The 23,731-nt window shown below is 41.6% G+C and overlaps 1 protein-coding gene across 1 annotated transcript; it reads right to left on the bottom strand.

Annotated features, from left to right (window-relative positions):
- Window positions 1-230: 230 nt before the first annotated feature.
- On the bottom strand, window positions 231-21,060 carry per3 (period circadian clock 3). The gene is made up of 22 exons (XM_034682191.1): window positions 20,837-21,060; window positions 15,257-15,641; window positions 11,799-11,959; window positions 11,561-11,679; window positions 10,309-10,507; window positions 9,319-9,370; window positions 8,956-9,104; window positions 6,887-6,965; window positions 6,685-6,791; window positions 6,413-6,569; window positions 6,217-6,325; window positions 5,997-6,125; window positions 5,791-5,899; window positions 5,588-5,699; window positions 5,332-5,471; window positions 5,075-5,236; window positions 4,630-4,881; window positions 3,531-4,507; window positions 3,191-3,380; window positions 2,827-3,013; window positions 1,862-2,012; window positions 231-1,772 (listed from the first exon to the last, which is right to left on the bottom strand). Exons 2-22 carry the CDS (start codon window positions 15,544-15,546, stop codon window positions 1,650-1,652), a joined length of 3,954 nt encoding a protein of 1,317 aa, XP_034538082.1. The 5' UTR covers window positions 15,547-15,641; window positions 20,837-21,060; the 3' UTR covers window positions 231-1,649.
- Window positions 21,061-23,731: the final 2,671 nt, after the last annotated feature.

The following is a 23,731-nucleotide window of genomic DNA, read 5'->3' as shown; positions in this document are numbered from 1 at the left end:
TGTATGTTCATCTTGTACCAAAGATCTCACCTTGTCTCCTCACGAGCTGTCTTGAATCTGGTGAATCACTCTGCTGTTCATGTCTGCTGTGTGTAAATGTCCCATGTTAAAGCCTGCATCTACCTTCAGCACTATTGGTCTGTATAAGCTGACTGACTTTCTCCATAATAAAAGCAATTACTTGTTTTTTTTCCCTCACATTTTTCTCTGAAGGAATAGTCACAAACATGTTAGGTCATAGTTCATTTATTCATTCCTTTGTGTCACAAACAAACAGTCCCTGAATTCAAGACAAATGGCTTTTTATACACTTTGTGAAGTTATTTTTGTGTACTTTTTTCTATAAAATACATGGTATTGTAATATACTTTCAATCTAAAAACGGTAGAAAACCCTGGTCTGTCTTGCACTGTTGGACATTGTATAGAAGGAAGCAGCTCTCAATCAAACAGTGCACACACACACAAACACATTCTTACACACACATTCTTACCAACACATTCACAACTGCCCATCTGGATCCAGTACAAGAAAAAGTGTGGGAACATTCACAGAACTACAGTGGGTTAGTCATCTCCTCGCTTTATCTCTGTCTCTCTCACACACACACACACACACAAACACACACACACACATTCGGTCATAGAGACAGCTACACAGATTCTAAAGGAGGAAAATCATTCAGTAAGTAAACCCAAGATCTTAGGAACATTTGGGACAACCATGTGTCTGTTTACTGTAAGAGCTACAGGTGTTGTAGGGTGATCAGGAAGGACACTGGGTGCTACAGGACATTTGGATATTTGGGTGGACTTGTGTTGTAGCAAGAAATTTCAGTTTAAAATCAGCAACATGTGTGTTGTCGTTCATGAGTCAGAGTAACATAAAAAGTGACGATCTGGACAAGAGGAACCCAACCTAAGGAATAAGAGAATACACTCCAATAACAATTAACTTACAAGATTAGAACCCTTACACTTTAAACAGAGAGCAGCACATATGTCTTTGTCTTAAGTGCTCATCAAAAAAGAAACAAAACAAAAAAGAAACTCCACCATGTTTCAGCCATGGTGGGAGAGTTGAAGGAGTTGATGTGTAACACATACTGTACAACCTGTGCTTCATGTCTCTGGAGGACAGTTCGAAGCATGTTCTGATGCTTTAACTGGGCGAGCACTGTCTTTGTCTCATCACCCTGTCACACCAATCATACAGGCTGGGTGTGTGTGTGTGTGTGTGGGTGTGTGTGAACACAGTGCTTATGTTCAGGGGGCATGAATCATGAGACCATCTCTTGTTTTGAATGTCAAGTGGCTCACTGTGCCAAAGGATCTGGTCAGTCCTAAAGACAAACTAGTCCCCTACAGGGGTCCATGATCACAAAACAAAGAGAGGTATAATATCTATGGTCCAATAAAGGCAGTCTTGTTCGGCTGATGAAGAGAAAATGCCCATCGCTCTCTCCTCCACTTCTCTTCAGGGCCTGGTCCAGCCTCCTGACACCTTTAAAAATACACAATAAACTTCAAACTAAAGCATAGGGGACCCACTTCTCCAGATTGGTCAGAAGAGATGCATGGTGGGAGTTGTGGAGGTTTCTGGCAGGGCTGGTTCTCTGTGAGGTTGGTTGTTTTGGCTTTAAGAATCTCTCAAGTGTCGACCACTGGTCCGATGGAGTCCTGATGCAGGCTCTCCAAAATGGATGAGCTGTCTGGAGCAGGAGGGTGAGGAGCTTGGGCGACCACTACGCCTGCACTGCAGCCTTCGCAACCCTATGAGACGCAAAAAGGTACGTGAAAGCTGTGCCACGATAAAAACAGCAAGATGAATATGTTTGTCATAGTTCATCTTGGATCCTCACCTGTGTGTCTACCTCTGGTGGGATTCTGTGCTGCTGGATCCAAGGATGGACCACAGCCAGCTCCTCTCTCTGCTCTTGGGTGAACCAAGGCTGGAGGGGCTGAAGCAGTCGCAGCTTCTCCCTGTCTTCTGACAACACCTCATTCTGGTCCCTGGATGAGAGGAAAGATAAGATACAAGGCAAAGACAGGATTAATGACTAACACGGCCAAGCATGGCCTGGCACCTTCATACAGCAATGTATTAGCTCTCTCCAACCCTCTGATCACGGTCTTTGATCGGCTCTGTGTTCACATTTAAAATCCAGATGTGAGCAGCTCCTAAACACATACACAGTCTTGTCCACAACATCTGGTCTGCAGAATCTGTGGTCTGTTTTAAAGAATTTCTTTGGGTCACATTTTCTTAAATTATGTCTATGCGCCTTCCCTTGGTAGTGTATGATTTCTATATATGTAAGCATGAATGTACACATGTAATACATGTATATGGCTGCCTGCATGTGTTTCCTTCCTGCATGGGACTCATGAGAGAACAAAAACATCTTACATACATCCTTTACACGTGAGACAGTACATGCAATACACTATCAAACCAGCAGAGGGCGCCTGAAACACTAAAGTTTACTATTTGAGGCTGCCACAACTTGAAAACTTTATATCAGAAAAGTTCAGAAATGAAGACACGTAGTGATGGTCCAAAGGAAAAAAGTGTCTTCATCTTAAAACCAGATCTTAGTAACTGGTCATCTTTACATATACTCCCCTCCAAGATGGGGATTTCAAACGCAAATCCTAATCGTAACCACACAGGACAGAAATTGAAGATGTTCATTGGTCTGCTGTGTTGGGGTTTAAAATTTTAAGTATTTTGAGTTTATGGTTTCAACTTAAGTATGATGCAGAAAAACTCAGGCAATGTCTTTTTGAGGTTTTTAAAAAAATATAAGAGCAATGCTGTGTGCACCTGGTGTGGATCTGGTATGTCATCATGACGTGATCAGGTGTGTGCTGGATCATGCTCCACAGCGAGTTCTCCACCCCAGTGTCGAAGCTGTGCTGGTGCTCTGCCGTTGCCTCCTGGCTCTTGCGGGCTTTCCGTGATGTGTCCGATGAGTCATTGCTGGCAAAGTATTTGCTGCTGTTGCTGCTGCCTGTGAGCAGGGAGAGCTCTGAATCAGTCACTTCAGACTACTGTGGTGAAGGTGAAGCTGTTGCCCCTGTGTCATACATTTTCTTCACATCACATTATTCAATTTGACCGTTTTATCCTTTTTTGCAATGCACCACAATAGGACAAATTTAAAACCTGTTTGTGTCTAAGGTCTTACTAGTGTGTGAGGTGGAGGTTCCATTGGAGCCAGATCCAGATCTAGATCCCAGGGAGCCAGACTCCCCTGACCCAGAGCCTGAAGCGTTTGAGCCGGTCCCTGACCGGGCATCCTCCTGCAGTAGCATGTCAAGCAGCTCACTGGATGTAGACTGGGTATCATGGTTCCCCGACTCACTGGGGTTATCACCCTGAATAAGGCAAAGGTTTTAAAGTCAAAACCAAAATCAATACTTTGATAGTCGTAGTGGACACTCATGTCAATACATCGACTGGGAGAATGAAAATGTAAGAAGTTTGACATGTTGAAGGTAAAGGCTAATATATAACAGCAGTCTCACCTCGTTGGCATGTTGTTCATGGAGACTCTCGGCGTGGTTGAGCCCAGTGCTGCTCTGCCCTTCGCTTAGCTTTGGTAGCTCTTCCTGCAGAAGGTTCAGCTGCAGCGGAGAACTGGAGCGAGAGCTGGAGAACAAAGCCCGAGGTCCAGCTTCCTCCTCCTCTTCCCCGATAGAGGAGCTGGCTCTGGGTGAGCATAGCATAGGGCCCTGGGAGGTCTGAATGTGGGGGCCAGGTTGAGCTTGGAACTGGGGCTGAGGAAAGGGAGCATTGCCTGGGACAAAGCCTGTCATGGTGATGGGTGCCTGGGGCAGCATGGAAGGAGCTGATGGTGGGTAAATGGACGGGAAACCTGGAGTAAAAGTTGGATAGTTGGGAAGGATGACAGCCATGACAGGAGTCATGTAAGGGCTGATGTTCTGAACTGGCGCCATGGTTTGCAGGCTGGGAAAGTTCTGGATATTCTGCAGATTCTGAAAGGTCTCCATCTGGATTGGTTGCATACCCTGCATACCCTGCATACCCTGCATACCCTGTATACCCTGTATACCCTCCATACCCTGTATAACCTCCATACCCTGTATACCCTGCACACCCTGCACACCCTGCACACCCTGCACACTCTGAGCAGGCTGCATGATGTTAAAGTTGTAGCTGAGCTGGGTTTGGTCAGGAGCTTGCAGAACCATGGGGGTTGCTCCCTGCAGCTGCTGTGGTTTGGGCTGTTGCTCTGGGACAGGCTGGGATGCCATCATAGGAAAGAATGATGTCTGGAGCTGGGGTGCTTGGTTGAACGGTGCTCCCATCTGGGGTTGAGAGTACTCTGAGGATGGCCAAGATGAATCAGGGACCCGTTGAGGAGGGCCAGGTGGAGAAGCATAGCTGTCTAAGGAACCCTGGGGTTTCTGACGCTTGTGCCTGGACTTCCCTCTCCTGGAGTGGTTCCATCCACCAGCACTTAATGGACGAAGGTAGTCGCCTATGGTGAGATGTACAACAGTTACAGAATAAGCTTCAACAAAAGGTGCAAAAGTCTGAAGATTATATTCAGCAGTCACTTCGTTCACACACGTGGTCTGTCATTTTTTAGAATCTACAAACCTGGTTGGTGAGAGTGAGCCATAGAGCTGTTGTCCAGCTGCAGATAGGAACTGTAAGGGCTCTGGAGGATGCGGTGGCGGAATCGATCCACATACTCTTGTTCTTCTTTCTGGGTGTGAGCTGACAGGACCTCCTTGGTGAGACCCACAAACTTTGGCTCCTCTGTGGCGGGGCTCGGCGTGGGACGGGCAGGTGTTGGAGGAGGATCTGCAGGCTCGCTGCCCATCGGGACATCTTCCAGCGCTGCGGCCTCTGTGAGAAAATACAAACGTGTTCAATCTAGAGTTTACATCCCATAATAAAACAACTACTAAAAGATAGGGATTCAAAACTAAATGAAAAATTAACTACCACATGAAGTATATTAAAAATCTGAGATATACAGAAGCATAGCATCTGAGTGCGTCACATGGTCTGACACAGATGTTAGGGTGTATGTATTAACCTGATTCAGGCTGGGGCACATGGACGATGGTGCTGATGTATGAAGACTGGCTGGTGACGGACACTACACTCATGGCCTTTGTGGACATTGTGATGTCTGCTAAAGGTGCTCCAACAACTGCTGCTGCTGTAGGGGCCACCGACACCCCGCCGTCCAACACCACTGTCCAACAGCATCAATAAAAGTTAATATTACGTACTCTTCTCCCAAATCTATAATCTGTGTTGTATGTTTGTGTGTTTGTGGAGTGTTTGTACCATCTGAGCTGGCCAGAGCTGTGTCTGTGGCTCTAGCAGGCTTGTCATCTTCTGAGGTAGAGGATGAGGAAGAGGAGGTGGCCAAGGAATGAGAGTCACTCTTCCGCTTAAGGGCTGGACATGTACAGCTCTCCAGAAATCTGTAACACACAAAAACATGTACACACATTTAAAAGCATGACCAGCAGTGAGTACTTTAGTGAATAATAAACCAATCTGATGCATTAAGAGTCAGGTACGTAGCCTCACTACACACCTGATGATGTTGTCCACACAGTTGATCTGCTGATAGGAGGGAATGTGTGTTGGCTTTCTGCCTTCTTCTTGATCTCTGACCTCAGGGTTGGATGCTGCAGGCGGTAGACGTCCTGAGAAGCAAAAAGGGGTTTTTAGTCATTTCCCCCACATTTTAGGAAGGTTTTCTTTTCATTCATTGTTTTAAAAAGTAGGCTGTGTTACCTTTGGCAGGTTTGCCAAGAAAAGATATCTTGTGGCTAGAGCCCAGATAAGCTTGCTGCCCCCAGCTCTTGACTCTATTTACGTCGGCACAAATCTGCTGCAGCGTCATCTAAAGTAACACACAAACACACATATTAATAACCTGTGCCACGGGGTGGCCACTTGTTTCCAGGGCTGTAATGTCACTGTGATGTCTCATGCCTCACCGGCTCCCTGTGCGAGTCCTCCCACATGTTGCCATTGCTGTCACTTGAAGAAGCTACACTGATGTAGTGCTCATGAGAACCATTGCTCCCCAAGCTGCCATAACCACTGGAACCATTGTTATGGACCGGCTGTAGTAACAATGAAGAAGAGAGGGGCATGAGGAAACTCAAAAACAAGGTAACAAAGCACCGTAAATATTGTTTCCAGTAAAGTAAGGACCTGCAGGAAGAGTTTGTAGATCTTTGCTTGTAAATCTTTGATTTCCTCGTGTGTGACCAGGACATCGTCCGTAGTCCGAGCAGCAAACACATCCTCATTCAGAGGACTCCTGATGACAAATAAAACAACAAGGTGTCTTTCTCGTGATTTCATTTTATTCAATAAGTCTCTTAGCAACTCCTGTTGTGCTACTTACGTCCTGACTTTGTGCCGTCCAATGATGAAGGCCACTTTTCGGCTCCAAGGGTTGATGAAGCTGGACCAGCTGGTGTCCAAAGTAATATGGTCTCCATTCTGACAACGCAGACGCACTGGAGAGTGCTCGAAAGGAGACTGGCCTGCGTACTTCAACACTGCAAGGATAATGTATGGATCAAATAAATGATAAGAGTATTAGTCAAAATATAAACACAATAAACCTGTAAGATTCATGTATAAACTCTCATGTATAAGCAGAAGAACACGTACCTTTCCGATGCATCGACAGCATGAGGGGGCGGTCGTCTGGGTGAATGCTTGTAAGCAACGATGTTCCAATCAGATCCTGAGGAAGGTATCCAAGCAACGGCACAGCCCTGTGGATAAGATCAATCCAATTGATTTCATCAACACACACCGACACTTAAGTTCAATTCAAACGCTGATTGAACACATGTATGTGCGTACTGACCTGTCATCTACTTCCAAAAACACACAGCCAGGAGAGTGAGTGGTGGTGAAGATGCGCTTGTCCAAGGGGATTCGAGGGGCTGCATAAAAGGTCAACAACATCAACAAGGTTAAGAGACCCAATGGGATGATGTCTGGCAAAGTGTGAGATCTTTGAGTGTATGCAATAGAGTTAAATCTATCCAGTTTGAGATACTACACAAGGCTCATGTGTCCCTTTCACTTCATCATAAATTCAGTGCTTCTTGTTCCCCCCTCTGCCTGAAGTGTAAAACAGAAGTAGCTACTCTAACTCACTGCCTGTGGTCCTGCTGGAAAATACAGAGATTCTGGCACCTCATAGGTCAAGAAATTATTAATATCTTAGCCACTAATCTAGAAAACAACCCATTATGTATGCTCCTTGGAACAGGAAAATGAAATATTACTAACAAATATAAAATAAATCTTTAGGATATTTTAACATTTTGTGCAAGGAAGTGCATACTCTTGATCTGGATAACAGAAAAAGTCCCTTATAAAACACAGTGGCATAAATGAATCCTTGAATATGTCTCTCTTGACTACTTAACCAGTGTGTTGCATTCTAAAAACATGTATTTCATAATACTTGGGAGCCCTTTATGTCCTATATTGGAGTGAACATTTCTTCTGTTCTGGTGAGGGGGTTTGTGTAGGACTAAATATGTACATGTTTGTAGGATGATGTCCTCATCCTTGTGACTGTGAGGGAGTGGAAGAGTAGGCGATTTTGCATACTATCGCCCTGTAATAAAGTTGAGACTGATGAGGTGGATGTCTCTGCTCTCTGCATCTGCGTGGGAGCGCGCCAAACTGAGCATGCAGCTGACTCCCTGCCCTGTTTATATCCGTTCCTGTGTGAGTGAATGCCCAACAAGTAAGTTGTGTGTCCTGTTACTATAAAGAGACGCAGAACTGACTTTTTCCCGCCTGCAGGCATTCACGTGTGTTCATTGATAAACTCCTGAAAGAGCAATTAGACGCCACGAGCATGTGTCAGCTAATATATCTAATCACCTATATAATCCTGTTTCTGCTCATTTCATGGTGAAGACATTTATATGGACAAACAGTTGGATGTTGTTTTGATATATTTGTCAAAGCTTATACAGTTGTGCTCATAAGTGTACATACCCTGGCAGAATGTATGACTTCTTGGGTAGTTTCTGTTGTCTTCATGATATAAAAAGAGTAAACACAGTTGTTTGATAATAATTTTGCTTCACCCAACCACTAACCATGAATGAAAAAAAAAAATTCTCTTATCATTCATATTCTCTGAAAAATGGCCAAAAAAAATCACAAATTCTGCCAGGGTATGCAAACTTATGAGCACAACTGTATATTGAGAAATAAATATGTTAACTTTAAAAAAATTGAGATTTTGTTATGAACAAATTAACATTTATTACCACATAAACACTCAAAAAAATACTGAAAATTGGTACCAATATGATACCTATTCCAAGGTACCATATTGGTTCAAATGTGAAAGGTACCCATCCCTAAGAATGACAAAGCTAAAATATAAAACTCAACATTTGTTGATAATGTGTTTTTCTTTTTTTTTTGCAATTGATTTTATGAAGTTGGTATCGAAATGAAGGTATCGGTAGTGGTATTGAACATTTTGAACGATACCCAGCCCTACTCAAATGTCAATTTGTTGCTGGGTTTGTGAGCTGAGTGTTTTGTTTTATTTTTGTTCTCCCTTTTGTTTGTTTTAAGGGAGTTGTCCCTGTGTTGTTTGTTTTTGAAAGAAAAAGAAAAAGAAAAATCAATAAACATATCTTTAAAAACAAACAAAAAACAAGGTTAAGAGACAGGGATCATGCTTTGTGTCTACATCAATCAATCAATCCATATTTTTCATTGCAACTTTCTCAAAAGCAACTCTTAAGAAGTTCTAAAGACATTGGACAGACGTTTTCTGTTTGAAATGAGCAGAAGCTGTCTGTCCAACTAAAGCAAACACATCAAAGTGATGTTTAATAGTTGTTAGGGAAGTAGTTTTGAGTTGCATGAAGTTTATGGATCCCGTGGTTTTACCCTCATATCCAGAAATGATGCGCTCAGCCAGTGCCAGGCAGCATGGCTCCTCCTCCTCTCCACTGCTTCCTCTTCCCTGCACCTTCAGCAGGTACGGGGTTAGCCGGAACGGATTGTAACGCATCTCACCATCACGGTCCTTCCCACCCCTGAAACATTGATGGAAGTTTAATTTCTGATTTACTATTACTATAAACACTTATGCTTATTGGGCTCAGATAGTGTACTGTTTAAGTTCAAAGTTTTCAGAGCAAACCAACTTTTCTGAAAGAGATTTTATTCATCAAAGTAATCTCAGAAGTTTTTGAGGATTAGAATTATAAGATTCCTTAGGAGGAATGAAAAGACAGTGCCTATACTGACCTGATTCTGCAGAAGAAAGACTTGACCTGGGCACAGTCAAACAGAACCCCCGCTGTAGGCAACAAGCACAGAAGATTAAATTAATCATCTTTACAGTTTATTATATTTTGTTGTTCATGTGCATTGATTCACAGTTGTGTATTAAAAGATTTAAAAATAAAAACTGAGATTCAATCGAGCCAACTGTCCTGAAAAATATGATGCCATTTGGTCACCTTTCATCAAACATGTGAAAAATCTGAGTCCATCATGAAACTCTCTTTTGGTTTTTGGTAATGTAATTATTCATGTTTCACTGTAATGTCTATGAATGTAAAGGAGAATTTGTTGTTTTATTTATGTATGTATTTTTTGTTTGCAATGTTTATTATGTAAGCATTTGCTTGTTAATCTATAGATATAGATTTTCTTAAACTGTCACTGCACTACCTGCACTGTGTACATAGGATGTTTTATAGAACTGTATTTTATTATATTTTATATTTAAATTTTAGATATTTAAAAGCTGGAAGAGAGAAACAGCATCTCGTTTGTCCTGTATGTCTCGTATATACAGTGAAAATTGACAATAAAAACCTTTGAATCTCTTTGAATCTTGAGATTTGTTTTTAATTAGCTATTATTGTTACTGTATTTGCATTTACTATTTTTGTTGTTTTATTTTTAGGTTGTTTATTTTTTTATTTTCATTCTTGTCACTCTAGTCTCTAGGTTTAGGGTGGGTGGGTAATATGCCTGGTTGTGTGGGTATAGGCCAAATGTTCTTGTTTGTAAAATGAAAAACTATAAATAAAGCATAAAAAAAATAAATATAGATTTAAAAATACTAATATTTATAAGAATTTAAGGCTAAATGAAAAAAAAAAAAAAGCCAATGACATTTTGAAACATTCAAAAAGGTTGAGCGAATGTTAGCCAGTGAAATAAAACAAAAACTAAAGACTCTACAACAAGGAAAACAGTTTTAGGTTGTGTATCCATCCAACACACCTGTATGCGAGTTGCTCCAGGGTGGCAGATGCGGCTGAGCTGTGTGTGAGTAGAAGACGTTGACATCCTGGTGGAAGAGCAACTCCACAAACTTTGCAGACTCCAGGAACTTTCTCTTGCAGCAAAGGATGCTGGGAGCCTGCTCTGATGCGTACAGCACACGGCCGCTCGACAAAGAGAAAACCACCACGAAGGAATCCTACACACGGACACGAAGAGACGGACGCACGCACATGTAGGAAGACAAAGACACATGCACACAAAGCGAGCAAAAGTCACAGACACACACAAAAGCAGTAAACACACATACACTCACACACCCGCCGCGCAGGCGTGAGGCAAAAATAATGGTACGTGTGCATGAATGTATGAAAGAGTTCTTGCCACTTAAGACTTTGATAGGATTTAAAGGTGACATATTATGCTCTTTTAAGAGGACCCCAAAACATGTCTTTAAAGTTTATGCTCAAAAAAACACTTTGAAATCAGATTTTGGTCTGCCTGTAAACCCCTCTTTTTCAGCCCTGCTCAGAACAGGCTGTTTTCTGTGTCTGTGCCTTTAAATGAGAATGAGCTCTCTGACCACGCCCCCTCAGGAAGTGGATGTGGCCTCGGCTGTCCAGCATGTTGATCTAATGTTTACATGTTGGCTGCTCACAGACCCACATTACTTCAACCCTCTGAATCTGATCCAGAATCTGATCCTGACGGAGAGGCGCCTGCAGCAGGACTTTTCTGAACCATTGGTCACAGATTTAGTGTTTCTTGTTGTTTTATTTGTCAGCATGTCGACGTGTGTCTTGGTACACAGCTACGAAAATGTAGCTATGTGGCTATGCTAACTAGCGCTAGCACTTTTCCATGAAAAATAAAGATCATCCACTAGATCTTCAAATCTGCAGACGTGGGGAGTAAAACCGACCTTTGTGTTTATTAAGACAGCCTACAACTAGCATGCCTCCCTCCTAAGCTCCTTGTTAGCACACATGTGTGCAGGGAAGGAAAAACGGAGGCATACAGAAAGGTGGAGAAATCAGAACAGGGGCAGAATGGATTTTTTTCATTTCAGGAGAGTATGTAGACATGCCAGGGACACATATTTCAGGTAGAGAACCATTAAAAAGTCAATTTTGCATGATATGTCACCTTTAAAAACAAATCCCTTTATCGTTAGCTTCTGATATCTCTGTTCAGATTAACATGTGCTCAGTTACTGTGAATTGTGTTATTGTGTGTGCGCAAATGTAAGTACCGTGTTTTTGAGGGTGTGTTCAGAGGTGACCCTCTCCAACTCTTCCAGGGTGCAAACAGTGGCATCTCTCCTCTCATCTTGGTCATTACGCATCAGCAGTTTGTAGTATTCGCTATTGGCTACAGGAGGAACACACACACACACACATGCTGCTTTGAAACAAGACCAAGTAAAAACAGTGTAATGGGGGTAAAAGGAGGTGCTGCTACTAGAAGAAAAGAGCAAGAAGCCAGGTTACCTTGCACCTGCTTGACACAGTTAAGTGCATAATGTAAGGCCTCCACCGTGCTGGCTTTGCTGCGACTGCGTTTGGCTGATGGAAGCCTCTTCTTCATCTCAGCAACTGTGAACATCACGTCCCTGTGGGTCGGGCCTTTCCCATCAGCTGCGTTCTCACTGCTACACACACAGAAACACAGAGATGGGAGAGTTTAACTTCATCAAAATAAAACATTAGATTCTCAAAATTCAAGAGAAGTTATACCTGGAGAAACATTTTGAAGTATATAGGGAGTTTTTTAAAATTCTTTATCTTATATTCACTTCTCTGGTGATTGGACTCAGTGCTGACAATAAGCAGACCTCTCCCAGATGGTTTGGATGGTTTATGAAAGAGCAGCAGTTTATAAACAAAACATTCCCCGCTTTACAAACTAACAGTAGTGTTTGAAAATCACAGTTGAAGAATAAACTCTACGGCTCAACTTTGACCTTCCCTGCATGCCAGAGCCACATGCACTCATGGTTTCCTGTGTAATTAGCAGCATCGTGGGCACACTGACTTTGGTTTTACTTATAAAACAGATGGTCAAAGCAGTACTCCAGTTAAACTGTAGACTTGAATATGAGCAGTAAGATGAGCTGGCAGTTTCCGTGTCCTTCTCCAGTGGATGTTGTGTTTAGAGTTAGGCTGCACGATTAGTCCACATAATCGATTACGTCCACTACAAAAACTTGCTGGCGCTTCATATTATTGTTGTTATTATTGTTTTCAGCAGAAACACTTTTATCACCGAAACATGACCGAAACAGAATGTTGTGGTGACGCACTGCTATGACACAGAGCACGGACACTTATCAGCTGTAGCACGCGATGCAGGGATTTTCACCTGTTGCTACAGCTCTACCTGCTTCAAAGTGTGTTAACACTCTGATTTTCTAAAGTCCAAAACGTGTAGGATCGATGTCTGTACCTGTGACTTGAAGCTAAATGAACAACTGTACATCATTTTGGGGGCGGCAGTAGCTCAGTCCATAGGGACTTGGCTTGTGAACCAAAGGTTCGCCGGTTCGAGTGCCAGTATGGACGAAGTTTGGCAAGTGGACTGGTGGCTGGAGAGGTGCTCACATCTCACTGACATCTCTCCCTAAACATGTGCACTGCATGTGTGTGCATTTGTATGTATATACCAAAAACTGTATGTGTAGCATTTCCGAAAAAAATAAAGCACGAGTGAAAAAATTAAATTTCCCCATGAGGATTAATAAAGTACGTTTCTTCTTCTTATAACTCCTGACGGCCACTATCGGAATTCGAAGATAAACATTATGTTCCGTAAGAACCCTTCACAATAAAAGTCCCCTTTATGTTACGTACTCCAAAAAACTTTATTTTGAAAGGGCTATAACAGGAAGCAGCATGTTGTCAGGTGCAGTAACTTGACAAATATCCAAGAGTAAAATAAAGCACCTGTAGATGTCTAAATATGTTTCGGCAGTAGGGCTGTCAACGAATATTCTAAATTTGAATATATATTCGAATATTTAAAAAAAAACGGAGATTCAATTGTCAAAATTAATATTCGACTGTGGAAAAAACACATCGGCGGCTGCTTTGCGAGTGGGCGCACTGCATGACGGGTCAGGGACCAGTCACAGGAGTCACACATGCACAGCGTGAAGCAGACGGCAGAGAGAAATCTTTCCCGGATCCTTAGGCTGTTGACCAAGTCAAGCCGGACAACCCACATCACTCCGATTCTATCTTCCCTAAATTGGCTTCCAGTTAAATTTAGGATTCATTTTAAAGTTCTCGTTTTCGTGTATAGAGCTCTGCGTGGTCAGGCTCCTGAATACAATCGCCGACCTGCTCCACCCCTACCTCACCAGTAGGCCACTCAGGTCTTCTAAACCAGGGCTTGCTGGTTGTCCCTCGAGCTTGTCTAAAAAAAAAAGGTGACCGTGCTTTTGAAGTTGTGGCACCAACATTGTGGAACGCTCTTCCTGTGAATGTTCGTTCAGCTGTCTCTGTTGTCGCCTTTAAAAAACTTGTGAAGACACATTTATTTAAACAGGCCTTCGACTCACTGTGTTCAGACTAATGTTCTATTTATGCTTTGGTCTGTTTCTTTTAATGTGTTGGATATTTTCCCGTGAAGCACTTTGTGATTTTATTCTGTGAAAGGTGCTATACTAAATAAAATTTACTTACTTGCTTACTTAGTGCGCTCTGAACGGGTCTTTTCCTCCGCTGGGAGTAAAGTGAATAAAAAGAGATCGGCACTGACCTCTTCACATGTGGACTGTCTTCTTCACATGTGGACTGGCCTCTTCACATGTGGACGGGCCTCTTCACATGTGGACTGGCCTCTTCACATGTGGACTGTCTTGTGTTTTTGGCAAATAATCTGTCAGGCCTAAGACCCTACATTGACAGTGGACTAAAAGAGCCCGACAATCAGTGACACTGGGATAAAATGCAGTTTTTCCTCTCCTTTTTATACAAGCGCCAAGAATGTAAGTGGACTACTTTTTCATTTTTAACTTGAACTTCAATTAATGTTAATAATATTTGCTTCAATCACTGAATGAAGCCTGCCTATATTAGGGACAAGAGTCGGGACCTTTAATTGCTCGCACGAGTCTTGCTCAGCACTCACTCAGCGCATTGAGCACAGAGAGGGGGGGCAAGTGAGAGGTCTACAGTCTTAAAAGTGTTACGGTATAGGCCATTAGGTCATTTACTTGTTGTGTAATATGTAGGTATGTTTTAGGCATGTTAAAATCTGAAATAAAAATACCTATACAAGTAGTTATGTCTCCTTGTATTAGTTTGTCCACCTGTTATTGACATAATGCGCAAATATAGATATTCGAATGGTTCGAACCTATGTTTCTTTTTAAGAGGGAATATTCAAACGTCATTTTGGAGTAATTTTGACAGCTCTATTCGGCAAAGAATTTTCATTTCAGTGCATCCCTAATATTTACTATGTAAGAAATCAGTGATAATTTGTTATAAAACATGACATATATAGCCTTAGAATACAAAAACAACAGTACTCTGTTTTGTTCCTTCTATTTAAGTTGTGCTAAGCAAAGGCGTGTGGATGAGTTTGTGATGAGGAGAGACTCATGCACCCCTCAAATACTTGAGCCAAATAATCGTGACTGATCGACTAATCAGAAAAATAAATCGATAGATTAGTGGACACCAAAACTAATCGTTAGTTGCAGTCCTAGTTTAGAGTTCTAAGTGATTACATTTGATGGTTGATGTTAAGATAAACAGAAGCAGGGGAACAAACATTACTAAGACCCAAATCTACATCAAATGTTTGCACAGTGTCAGAACTTTGCCAGAAATGTCAAGCACTGCATGTCACCAATACTAAGCATATGCTATTGTATGCTGAAATACATTTCAAAACGCATGGTTATATGTATCAAGCCAGGCTACAACAACCAGGTAAATACCTCTTGGTTGAAGCTGAAGTGGATCCTGTGGCGCTCCCCGGGCTGTGATTGGACGAGGGAGAGAGGTCATTGGATCCACTTGTCATTTCCTCGTCTTCTCCCCCTGAAGGTCCGTTTTCCTCCTCCCCCATGAGGTGCCCTGATTGCGCCTCTTCGTCGTGCTGCCCTGATGGCGCCCTCCCTCCCACTTCTCCTGCAGCGGAGAATAATGCAGGGTCCTCGCCATCAGGACCTCCGTCACCTCCAGTCATCTCCACACTTTGGTCACACATCAATAGTAACTTGTCCATTCACATGGGTGGGTGACGGTCTTCCATGTGTCGACCACAAATGAGTGTTCATTTAATCAGTGCTGAATGTTGGATGGTAAGGTTTGCCTCAATCACTGAAAGACAAAGAAAACCAAGGACAGGTCGTGAATTATCAAATCAGCTGATTTCTTATATCATTTCTTGGCCAAGAAAAAAGAAAAGATCTTTCCAAGAGGTGAAGGCTGTATCAGACTTAAAGACAATACAGCTGGCAAAAAAAGGTTAAAACACAGTAACAGAAACCTCATGTAACTTCTCCTAAAAGAAGATGTGACGCTGGCAAATTGTTCAAATAGTAGTGACCAGAGACTGTGGAGCAAGTGAGCTTAACACTTGAGGAAGTAAAGATCAGGGCCCGCATGCACGACTGCAATTAATCGGCCAATTCACTAATTGCGCCACGAAAGTGAGGCTGGTGCAAAACGTCATATGTCCAGGGAACCTCCTGGAAAACCCCGATCCAACAAATTCGAATTGCACAAGCCTACTACACATAAACAACAATAAACATGGCGAGAGGTACTGGAGAGAAGATCAAGAAAAAAAACAGTTTCAGCAAAAGGAGAAATGGACATTTTATAACAAGACTATAGAATGAACAAACAGCTGTTATCAGCAAGTTAATCCTCAAAGAGAACAAACAAGGAGAAAGGGAAAGTTTGGCTGAAGATCATGCAAGATGACGCATAAGCACCATGTCCGCCATCCTTTAAACCAGTGGTTCTCAAAGTGGGGTCCTGAGACCCCTGGGGGTCCGTGTACCATAGTGTGGGGCTCCGTGAAGTAATCAAAATACATTTCCAATACATTATAGAACTGTGCTGTGTCATTAAAAACAGCATATATACCATTGTTAGGATACCATTTAGTGGCTTGAAGGGATATGTGAGTCTTGTTACTGTTAATTTTCTGAAAGCTTTTAAGATCAATTACTTGAAAAGTATAAATGCTGTCATGTTGAGTCCACAAGGAATGAAATGACCCTCTGTTTTAAAGTATACAAGTGGTATTTACTTGATTCAAATTAAAGTGTTATCTGTTTATCACTATGGGACAGATCTGAAGTATTTACATTGATAAGTTTTACAATATAAATAATTCCAAGGGCATCTAAGAGTGCAAATGGTAGTAAGCATGTGCTTAATCTATGTTACAATTATGAGGGGGTCCTTGGACAATTTTCTCACCTGTAAGGGGTCCCTGGCTCCAAAAAGTTTGAGAACCCATCCTTTAAACCAGGGGTTCTCAAACACAATTACACAATGACTTTAAAAAACATCTGTGCTTTCAGGTTTCAATCACAGTCCAAACGACAACAGCAGCTATGAGTGCCTGAGTTTCCTTGATTTGTTTTATAGTCCATCAGAGGAGCACATGAACAGCACAATCTTTATTATGCATACTGCATGTTTGAATACACTTCATTATGTTAGGTGTGAACACACTGAATACTTTAATCCTGCTTGGAAACAGTGTGTGCTATGACACAGCTGTAATTTAAAACCCAAACTATTCCTGCATGATATTAGGGAGTGTGTGTTCCCGGAACAACACGGTCGTGTAATTAGTCACACCTGTGTGCGTCTCCACCTATGATGGGTACAAATGTGTTCAAACGAAACATCCGCTGACGCACAGAACAAACCCTAAATTAAAAAAGCCAGAGCCTGTGTCTAAAAAAAAAAAGGAAAATCAAACATGTTTTGTCCTCTTATGACACTGGGCACCTTGTTGTGAAAAATAAATACATACAAAATACACACAGATGAAATGTTTGGTACAATAACACAATGTTTTTCTTTTCTCAAATGTGAACAAACACAATCTGCCTTGTTATCTAATACTATCGGACTGTCTGATCATCAAACTGACTCATCTACGATTTACACATGGGCACATTTCATCCATCAATACTGCCAACACCAGGCACACACAACTCTGCCAAATGGCAGTCTTTGCACACCACAAAGTAACACAATCATAATGTGATAATCTGGAGCATAATAGCTGCTGCCAGAAGAGACATTTCCTCAGCTCTACACCAAGGGAAATCGAGCCCAAGTCCTCTGAAGACACACGAAGTCACAAATCTAATTTCATGTTTATGGATGGAGAATAACTTATTTAGGTGAGCTCAAATTCTTACTCTGTGTTTTTATGTGTCAGGATGGATATCTTATTTGAAACTCGATATAATGTAATATTCCAAAAACAAAAGAGGTGCAAAAGTGGCGCCAGCAAAAATATAACAGGTCGTCACTGCAGGATTACATAAACAGCCTGCTCGATTCGGAGTGTATAATCCATCTTCCTATTATACGTGTACTGGATGTGTGCAGCACACAGACATTGAGCCAAGTTAACTATTGTGCAGGTAATGGGTATGGAGGTCTGGCCTTGCCTTTGTTGTACAGCAACAGCAGAGATAAGGCTACCCTAAGGTCACGAAGCCAACGGGTTCATTCTATGGACCTCTCCCCTCCGCTGCTGAAGTGTCTGAAGCACATTGCAATCCAAGGTGAACTGAACCACTCGTCCTGATGATTTGAATGCACAGGTTTACTTCTTGACGTGTAATTTGACACCGTTTGTTCACTATAGAAATGTCTTATGGTGACAGAAGCCAATTCGGTCCAGAATTGCAAGAATGAATAAGGAAACCTGTTGAACTGCCTGTGTATGCACAGAAAAAAAAACTTCTACCATCAACAAAAAAAGGGGGAAAAAAAGTTGTTATTGCACTCCATCTTGCCTGAATGAGAGGAGCATAGATCTAAAAGAAATGTCTAATGGCAACTGTGACAAACTTTGTCTTACTTCAAATTAAATTCACAGGTCCACTCTTACTCAAACTTTATTTCTTCATCCTCCTAAATGTTTTACTTGTAGAAGTCAATTCTCAAGACGTTTCAGGGACAGCAAATTCTGGAATATTTATTATTCCAATGTGGAGAAAAACTGTTTATCTTTAAAATGTTATAAAGGATGCTTGAAAAAACTTTTAACCACTGTTACTTAATTACACTCATCATGCTCAACCACATTGTAGGTGTCCATACACGTCATATTTTGTACTTTTGAATTCTGTTGATATAATAACTGTATTTATATGAATTGTTAATTTTGTATATTCTTATGTTATTTTATTTTTAATACATTTTTGATATTAGAACATTATTTGGGTGGAGGCTTCAAATAAGCTCTCTGAGTTTTCTGCCTCTTCCTGCACATTACATTATTTATCTTTGCTATTTTTTTGTGTTTGTATTTCCTTTTAACTGTGCAAATAAATAAACATAAACATAATTGACTCTGGGCTTTAATGAATATGAGTAAGTATGGCTCCCCTAAAAAGTATGAGCTCACACTATTTCACTGCTGTTCAAAATTACACCACAATAGAGTTTCCTTCAAGTTTGCTCAAAATGTGGTTGACAGATTTGTGATATAAGCATGATAATAAGAAGACAATAAACTAATCAGACAAGTCTTTTGTGAACTTATTGATGATAACATTCAATTTTCTTACTTCCCTTTAGCTCGTTGCTCACAGTAAAATAAGAACCTGTGAACCAAGTAGGAATTTACAACAGCTGCTGCAGCACTAAAATACCTTATCGTCTTATAAAGATGAGGCTCAACACAAAAGAAGCACTTAAAAAGACACACGGCAGTCATGACGTTTCTTTTCATCAGGAGAAAATCTTGTTTAATGCTTGTTTCTGAGGCGATCAATAACCTTTAGGAGGCCTGTGTTTCACACTAAATTCACAAGTGGTGAAAGACAAAGAACCCCAGTGTGTGCTCCTCCAAGTCAAAAAACAGCCACAAGCGTCTGCTCAAGTCAACTGAATTATTGACGTCTGCTGAATATCCTCTTTCTGTCTCAAAATGTTGCCCAAAAAAAAGTGTGCTACATTTGATCTGTCACCATAGCTATATTTTTAAAAGTAAGATAAAACTGGGAGACAAAAAGTGGATGAGGTAGTCAAGGAGCTGGTAAAGTAATCTAACTGAGCTTCTCACACACTCTCAGATCACACAACACCAATACACACATCATATTCCTGCCAATACGGAAGTGAAAGCCTGGCAGGATATACATCCCCCCGGCCAATCACATTTGGTTATGAAATCAAAACATTATATAATAACATTCACAATCTGGCAACATTTAAACTCTGTCTATTTCCCATGTTAAAGTCAACATGAATTAATCTTCATGGAGGTGTAAAAGAGTTACCTGAAATTCGAAAACAAGGAAATACAACAAGAATATGTTTGAATTTAAAGGAAGAGATCTCTAGAAATACTATACTGGGGTTGTCGTGACACTGACATGTAGGTCAACACAAACCCGATTAAGATTATCAATACAACTACAAAAACACACACTTGAATACAACTGGTGAAATGGGATTTAAAGGCAATACTGACACCTGTTTCTCTTGCTTCTATCCAGGGGAAAAATGAAAAAGCTATGCAGACCTCAATAACAGCCCTCAATAAGAGCCCCCAACCCATTCCAACTAAAAACAAACCTGACACTCATTATGGTTCACTACTCCCCCTCCTCACATGAACCCAGTAACCTCACTAACCCCAGTCTCCTCTGTAGATCTGCAGGCTCAGAGAGCACAGAGCTCACAGCTGATTACTAGTTTAAAGCCCCTCCGACACTGAGACAGATCAGGAGACCTTTTTATGTTGTTTTCATACATCTGGACAGTGACAGATAAAATGTTTGACACATTATTAAAAACATAAGAACTGCAACCTTCATTAAAATATTTTCACTTGCAGGATTGTGAAGTTTGAAGTAGTTTTACGAGCTGTAATTTCTAACGTTACCAAGTAACGTGAGTTGATAGTGTTACTGAAAAGTGTACAAAACTAAAGTAGATCCTTCACGTGTATGAGACAAGTGTCAGAGAGAGAGCTGCAGTTTGTTACTGAAGTGCTAAGCGCCTGTCTCGAGCTGCAGCCACCTGACTTTAGGCAGACATGTTATTTTGCTAGCTAACATGTTAGCGATATACATTAGTGACAACTCCTGCTACGTTTTAATACAGAGCAGCGGATATTATAAACAATAAAGGAGCAAAACATGAAACAAGGAGTATAAAATACACTGAGTTAAATGAAATTCAATGTGTTTACATGCACCGTTTACTGGTGTTGGTGCTGTGGGCGAGGTGGTTAGCTAACGTTAGCTTAACCCAACCGTTAACGACACCTCACATGTAACGTCTTCAGCTGGAATATTTACCTTTTCGGATCCAAACGTGTCTCACATCCAATATCTTCAAAAGTAAAAAAAATATTTTTATAGATAACTCATTTTATGAGTATTTTAATAATAATACCCCAGTCACGTAGCTTAAAAATCCTCATCCATTCCGAAGCGCTTGACACATTTGTGCAACGTGAGGCCGGTAGTGTACAACTCCGCCCACTTTTCACTGATTGGACGCCTGGAATTTGCATATTTGTCTGATTGGGTGTTGCTCTTGTTGGGGGCGTGGCTGAATACGGACTGTTCAGCGCCTTGCTGATGGTTCACGTGGACCTCCATGTTACACAACAGATAGACAACAATCACGATGCAGAGTGCGCAAGCAGCGACTCTCTCTCTCCACGAGCCTACTGCATCTACCCCTCTACTACTGAATGGATTCATGAGACATCTAAGAGTCCAGAAGGAGCAGTTAATCCTCCTGTTAAGTTGTGGGTCAAACTGACCCTTTTTAAAAAATTAAAAAATTAAAATAAAATAAAATAAAAATTGTTCATCATATAGAATGCTTCATTTCACATTTTAGGTAATATATGCCTTCAAAACCAGCTAAAAACAGCCAAAAACACTGGGCAGCATGTGACAGAAGAAGTGGTTTGTGTTAATTAATCAACATCACTTGTCTTTTTCACCTGACGACACAACTGATCTCATCCTGCCTTGCTGACATTTCTAAATGGATGAGGGAACATCACCTACAGCTCAACCTGTCCAAGACTGAGCTTATTATCATTTCAGCCAGTCCCACAGTCAAATTCCTTGTGTGTTCAAGCATACCTGGCCAATAAAGCTGATTCTGATTCTGATTCTATGGACCCACAGATCAATATCCAGTTTGGATCTCAAAACCTCATGCCTACTAAGTCTGCCCAAAATTTGGGTGTCATGATCGATGACCAGCTAAACTTCAGGGTTCATGTTGCCTCGATTGCTCGGTCCTGCCGTTTTGCCCTCTATAACATCAAGAGGATCGTACCCTACCTGACAGAACACGCAACACAGCTTCTGGTTCAAGCTCTTGTAATGTCACGCATTGAGTACTGCAACTCTCTACTGGCAGGCCTCCCTGCATGCACAGTTAAACCTCTGCAGATGATCCAGAACGCAGCAGCAGCACGTCTGGTCTTCAACCAGCCTAAGACAGCTCATGTCACTCCCCTGCTCATTTCGCTACACTGGCTTCCAGTTGCAGCTCTCATCAGATACAAAACTCTAATCATGACTTACAAAGCAGTCACCAAAACCGCTCCAGTTTACCTGGAAACCCTCATCCAGGTCTACACCCCTTCTCGCCCGCTACGCTCAGCCTCTGAAAAGCGCCTAGTGCTTCCAGCACATAAGGCCTCAAAATCACTTGCTGGACTCTTCTCTTCTGTTGTCCCTAAATGGTGGAATGAATTGTCCAACTCCATTCGATCTGCAGAGTCCCTCTCTACTTTCAAAAGACAGCTAAAGACCCAGCTCTTTAAGAAGCACTATGCACTTAGCTAGACTGCTCTCCACTGTTGTCCCCAGTGGCAGATCATGTCTTCCAGCTACAGTTGACTCACACTGTCCTGCTCTACTCTGGGAATCTGTGTTCAGGTCTGGAGTGACCCAGCACTTGGTACTTTGGTCATTATTGTGGTGATTTTAATTGTGGATGATGATAATGGAAGGTCTTAAATGGTTTGGTTGCTTCATTGTAGATGGTCCTTATTTACTTTTGTGCATTGCCTTTACACTGCTTGGCAGTACCTGCACCCAAATGGACTTGAAGCACTTTGTTCCTCTTACTGATCTTGTTTCCTCTTGTCTAGATCTTTGCTTGTGTTGTTCTTGTTCTCGTATGTACGTCGCTTTGGATAAAAGCGTCTGCTAAATTACATTATAACATCACTTCATAAAAAAATAATAATTCAAAATTCAAAATAAATTAAAACAAAATCTATGTCATGTAAAACTATTGTATTTATATTTAGGTATTTCCAATGTACATTTAAAAAAGTATTAACATGAATTTTCATTAAAAATGAGTGAGTTATCCTCATTGAAGCATTATCTGTGAGGATTAAAGAACATCATTGCACCAAATATTGATTTAAAAGGTTAGTAATGGAGTTAATAATGAGATTTAAAACAGGTTTATTGGGATTTTCTGGATAATTAAATATGCCTCGTTTCAAATTGACCCATGACATTATTGCTGTTCCTGAGAAATGAACATAACAGGAGAGTTAAACCATCCATCCATCCATCTTCTTCCTCTTATCCGGGTCCGGGTCACGGGGGCAGCAGTCTCAGCAGGGAAGCCCAGACACTCCTCTCCCCGGCCACTTCCACCAGCTCTTCTGGGAGGATACCGAGGCGCTCTCAGGCCAGCTGAGAGATATAATCTCGCCAGCGTGTCCTGGGCCTTTCCCGTGGCCTCCTCCCAGTCGGCCATGCCCGAAACACCTCCCCAGGGAGACGTCCGGGAGGCATCCTGACCAGATCCCCGAACCACCTCATCTGACTCCTCTCGATCCGGAGGAGCAGCGGCTCTACTGTGAGCCTCTCCTGGATGTCTGAGCTCCTAACCCTATCTCTACTTTCTTGGTCCTTGTTAGGACTCGAGCAGCAGCATTCTGTATGAGCTGCAGCGGTCTGATGGACTTTTTAGGGAGTCCTGTAAAGACCCCGTTACAGTAGTCTAGTCTGCTGAAGATAAATGCATGGACCAGTTTTTCTGCATCCTGCTGAGACATAAGTCCTTTAATCCTTGATATATTCTTAAGGTGATCATAGGTTAATAGGTGTACACAGCTATTTTTTTTTTACCAATATATTCCATGGGAAAAATCAAGCCTTGAATAAAGATATTGTAGCTGAATGAAAAACAATGGAACA

Source organism: Notolabrus celidotus, chromosome 1 (genome assembly GCF_009762535.1).
Source record: "Notolabrus celidotus isolate fNotCel1 chromosome 1, fNotCel1.pri, whole genome shotgun sequence".
In the NCBI taxonomy this organism is placed as follows: domain Eukaryota; kingdom Metazoa; phylum Chordata; class Actinopteri; order Labriformes; family Labridae; genus Notolabrus; species Notolabrus celidotus.
The sequence above is the reverse complement of the archived record's forward strand: the minus strand, read 5'-3'. Positions and strand labels throughout refer to the sequence as shown.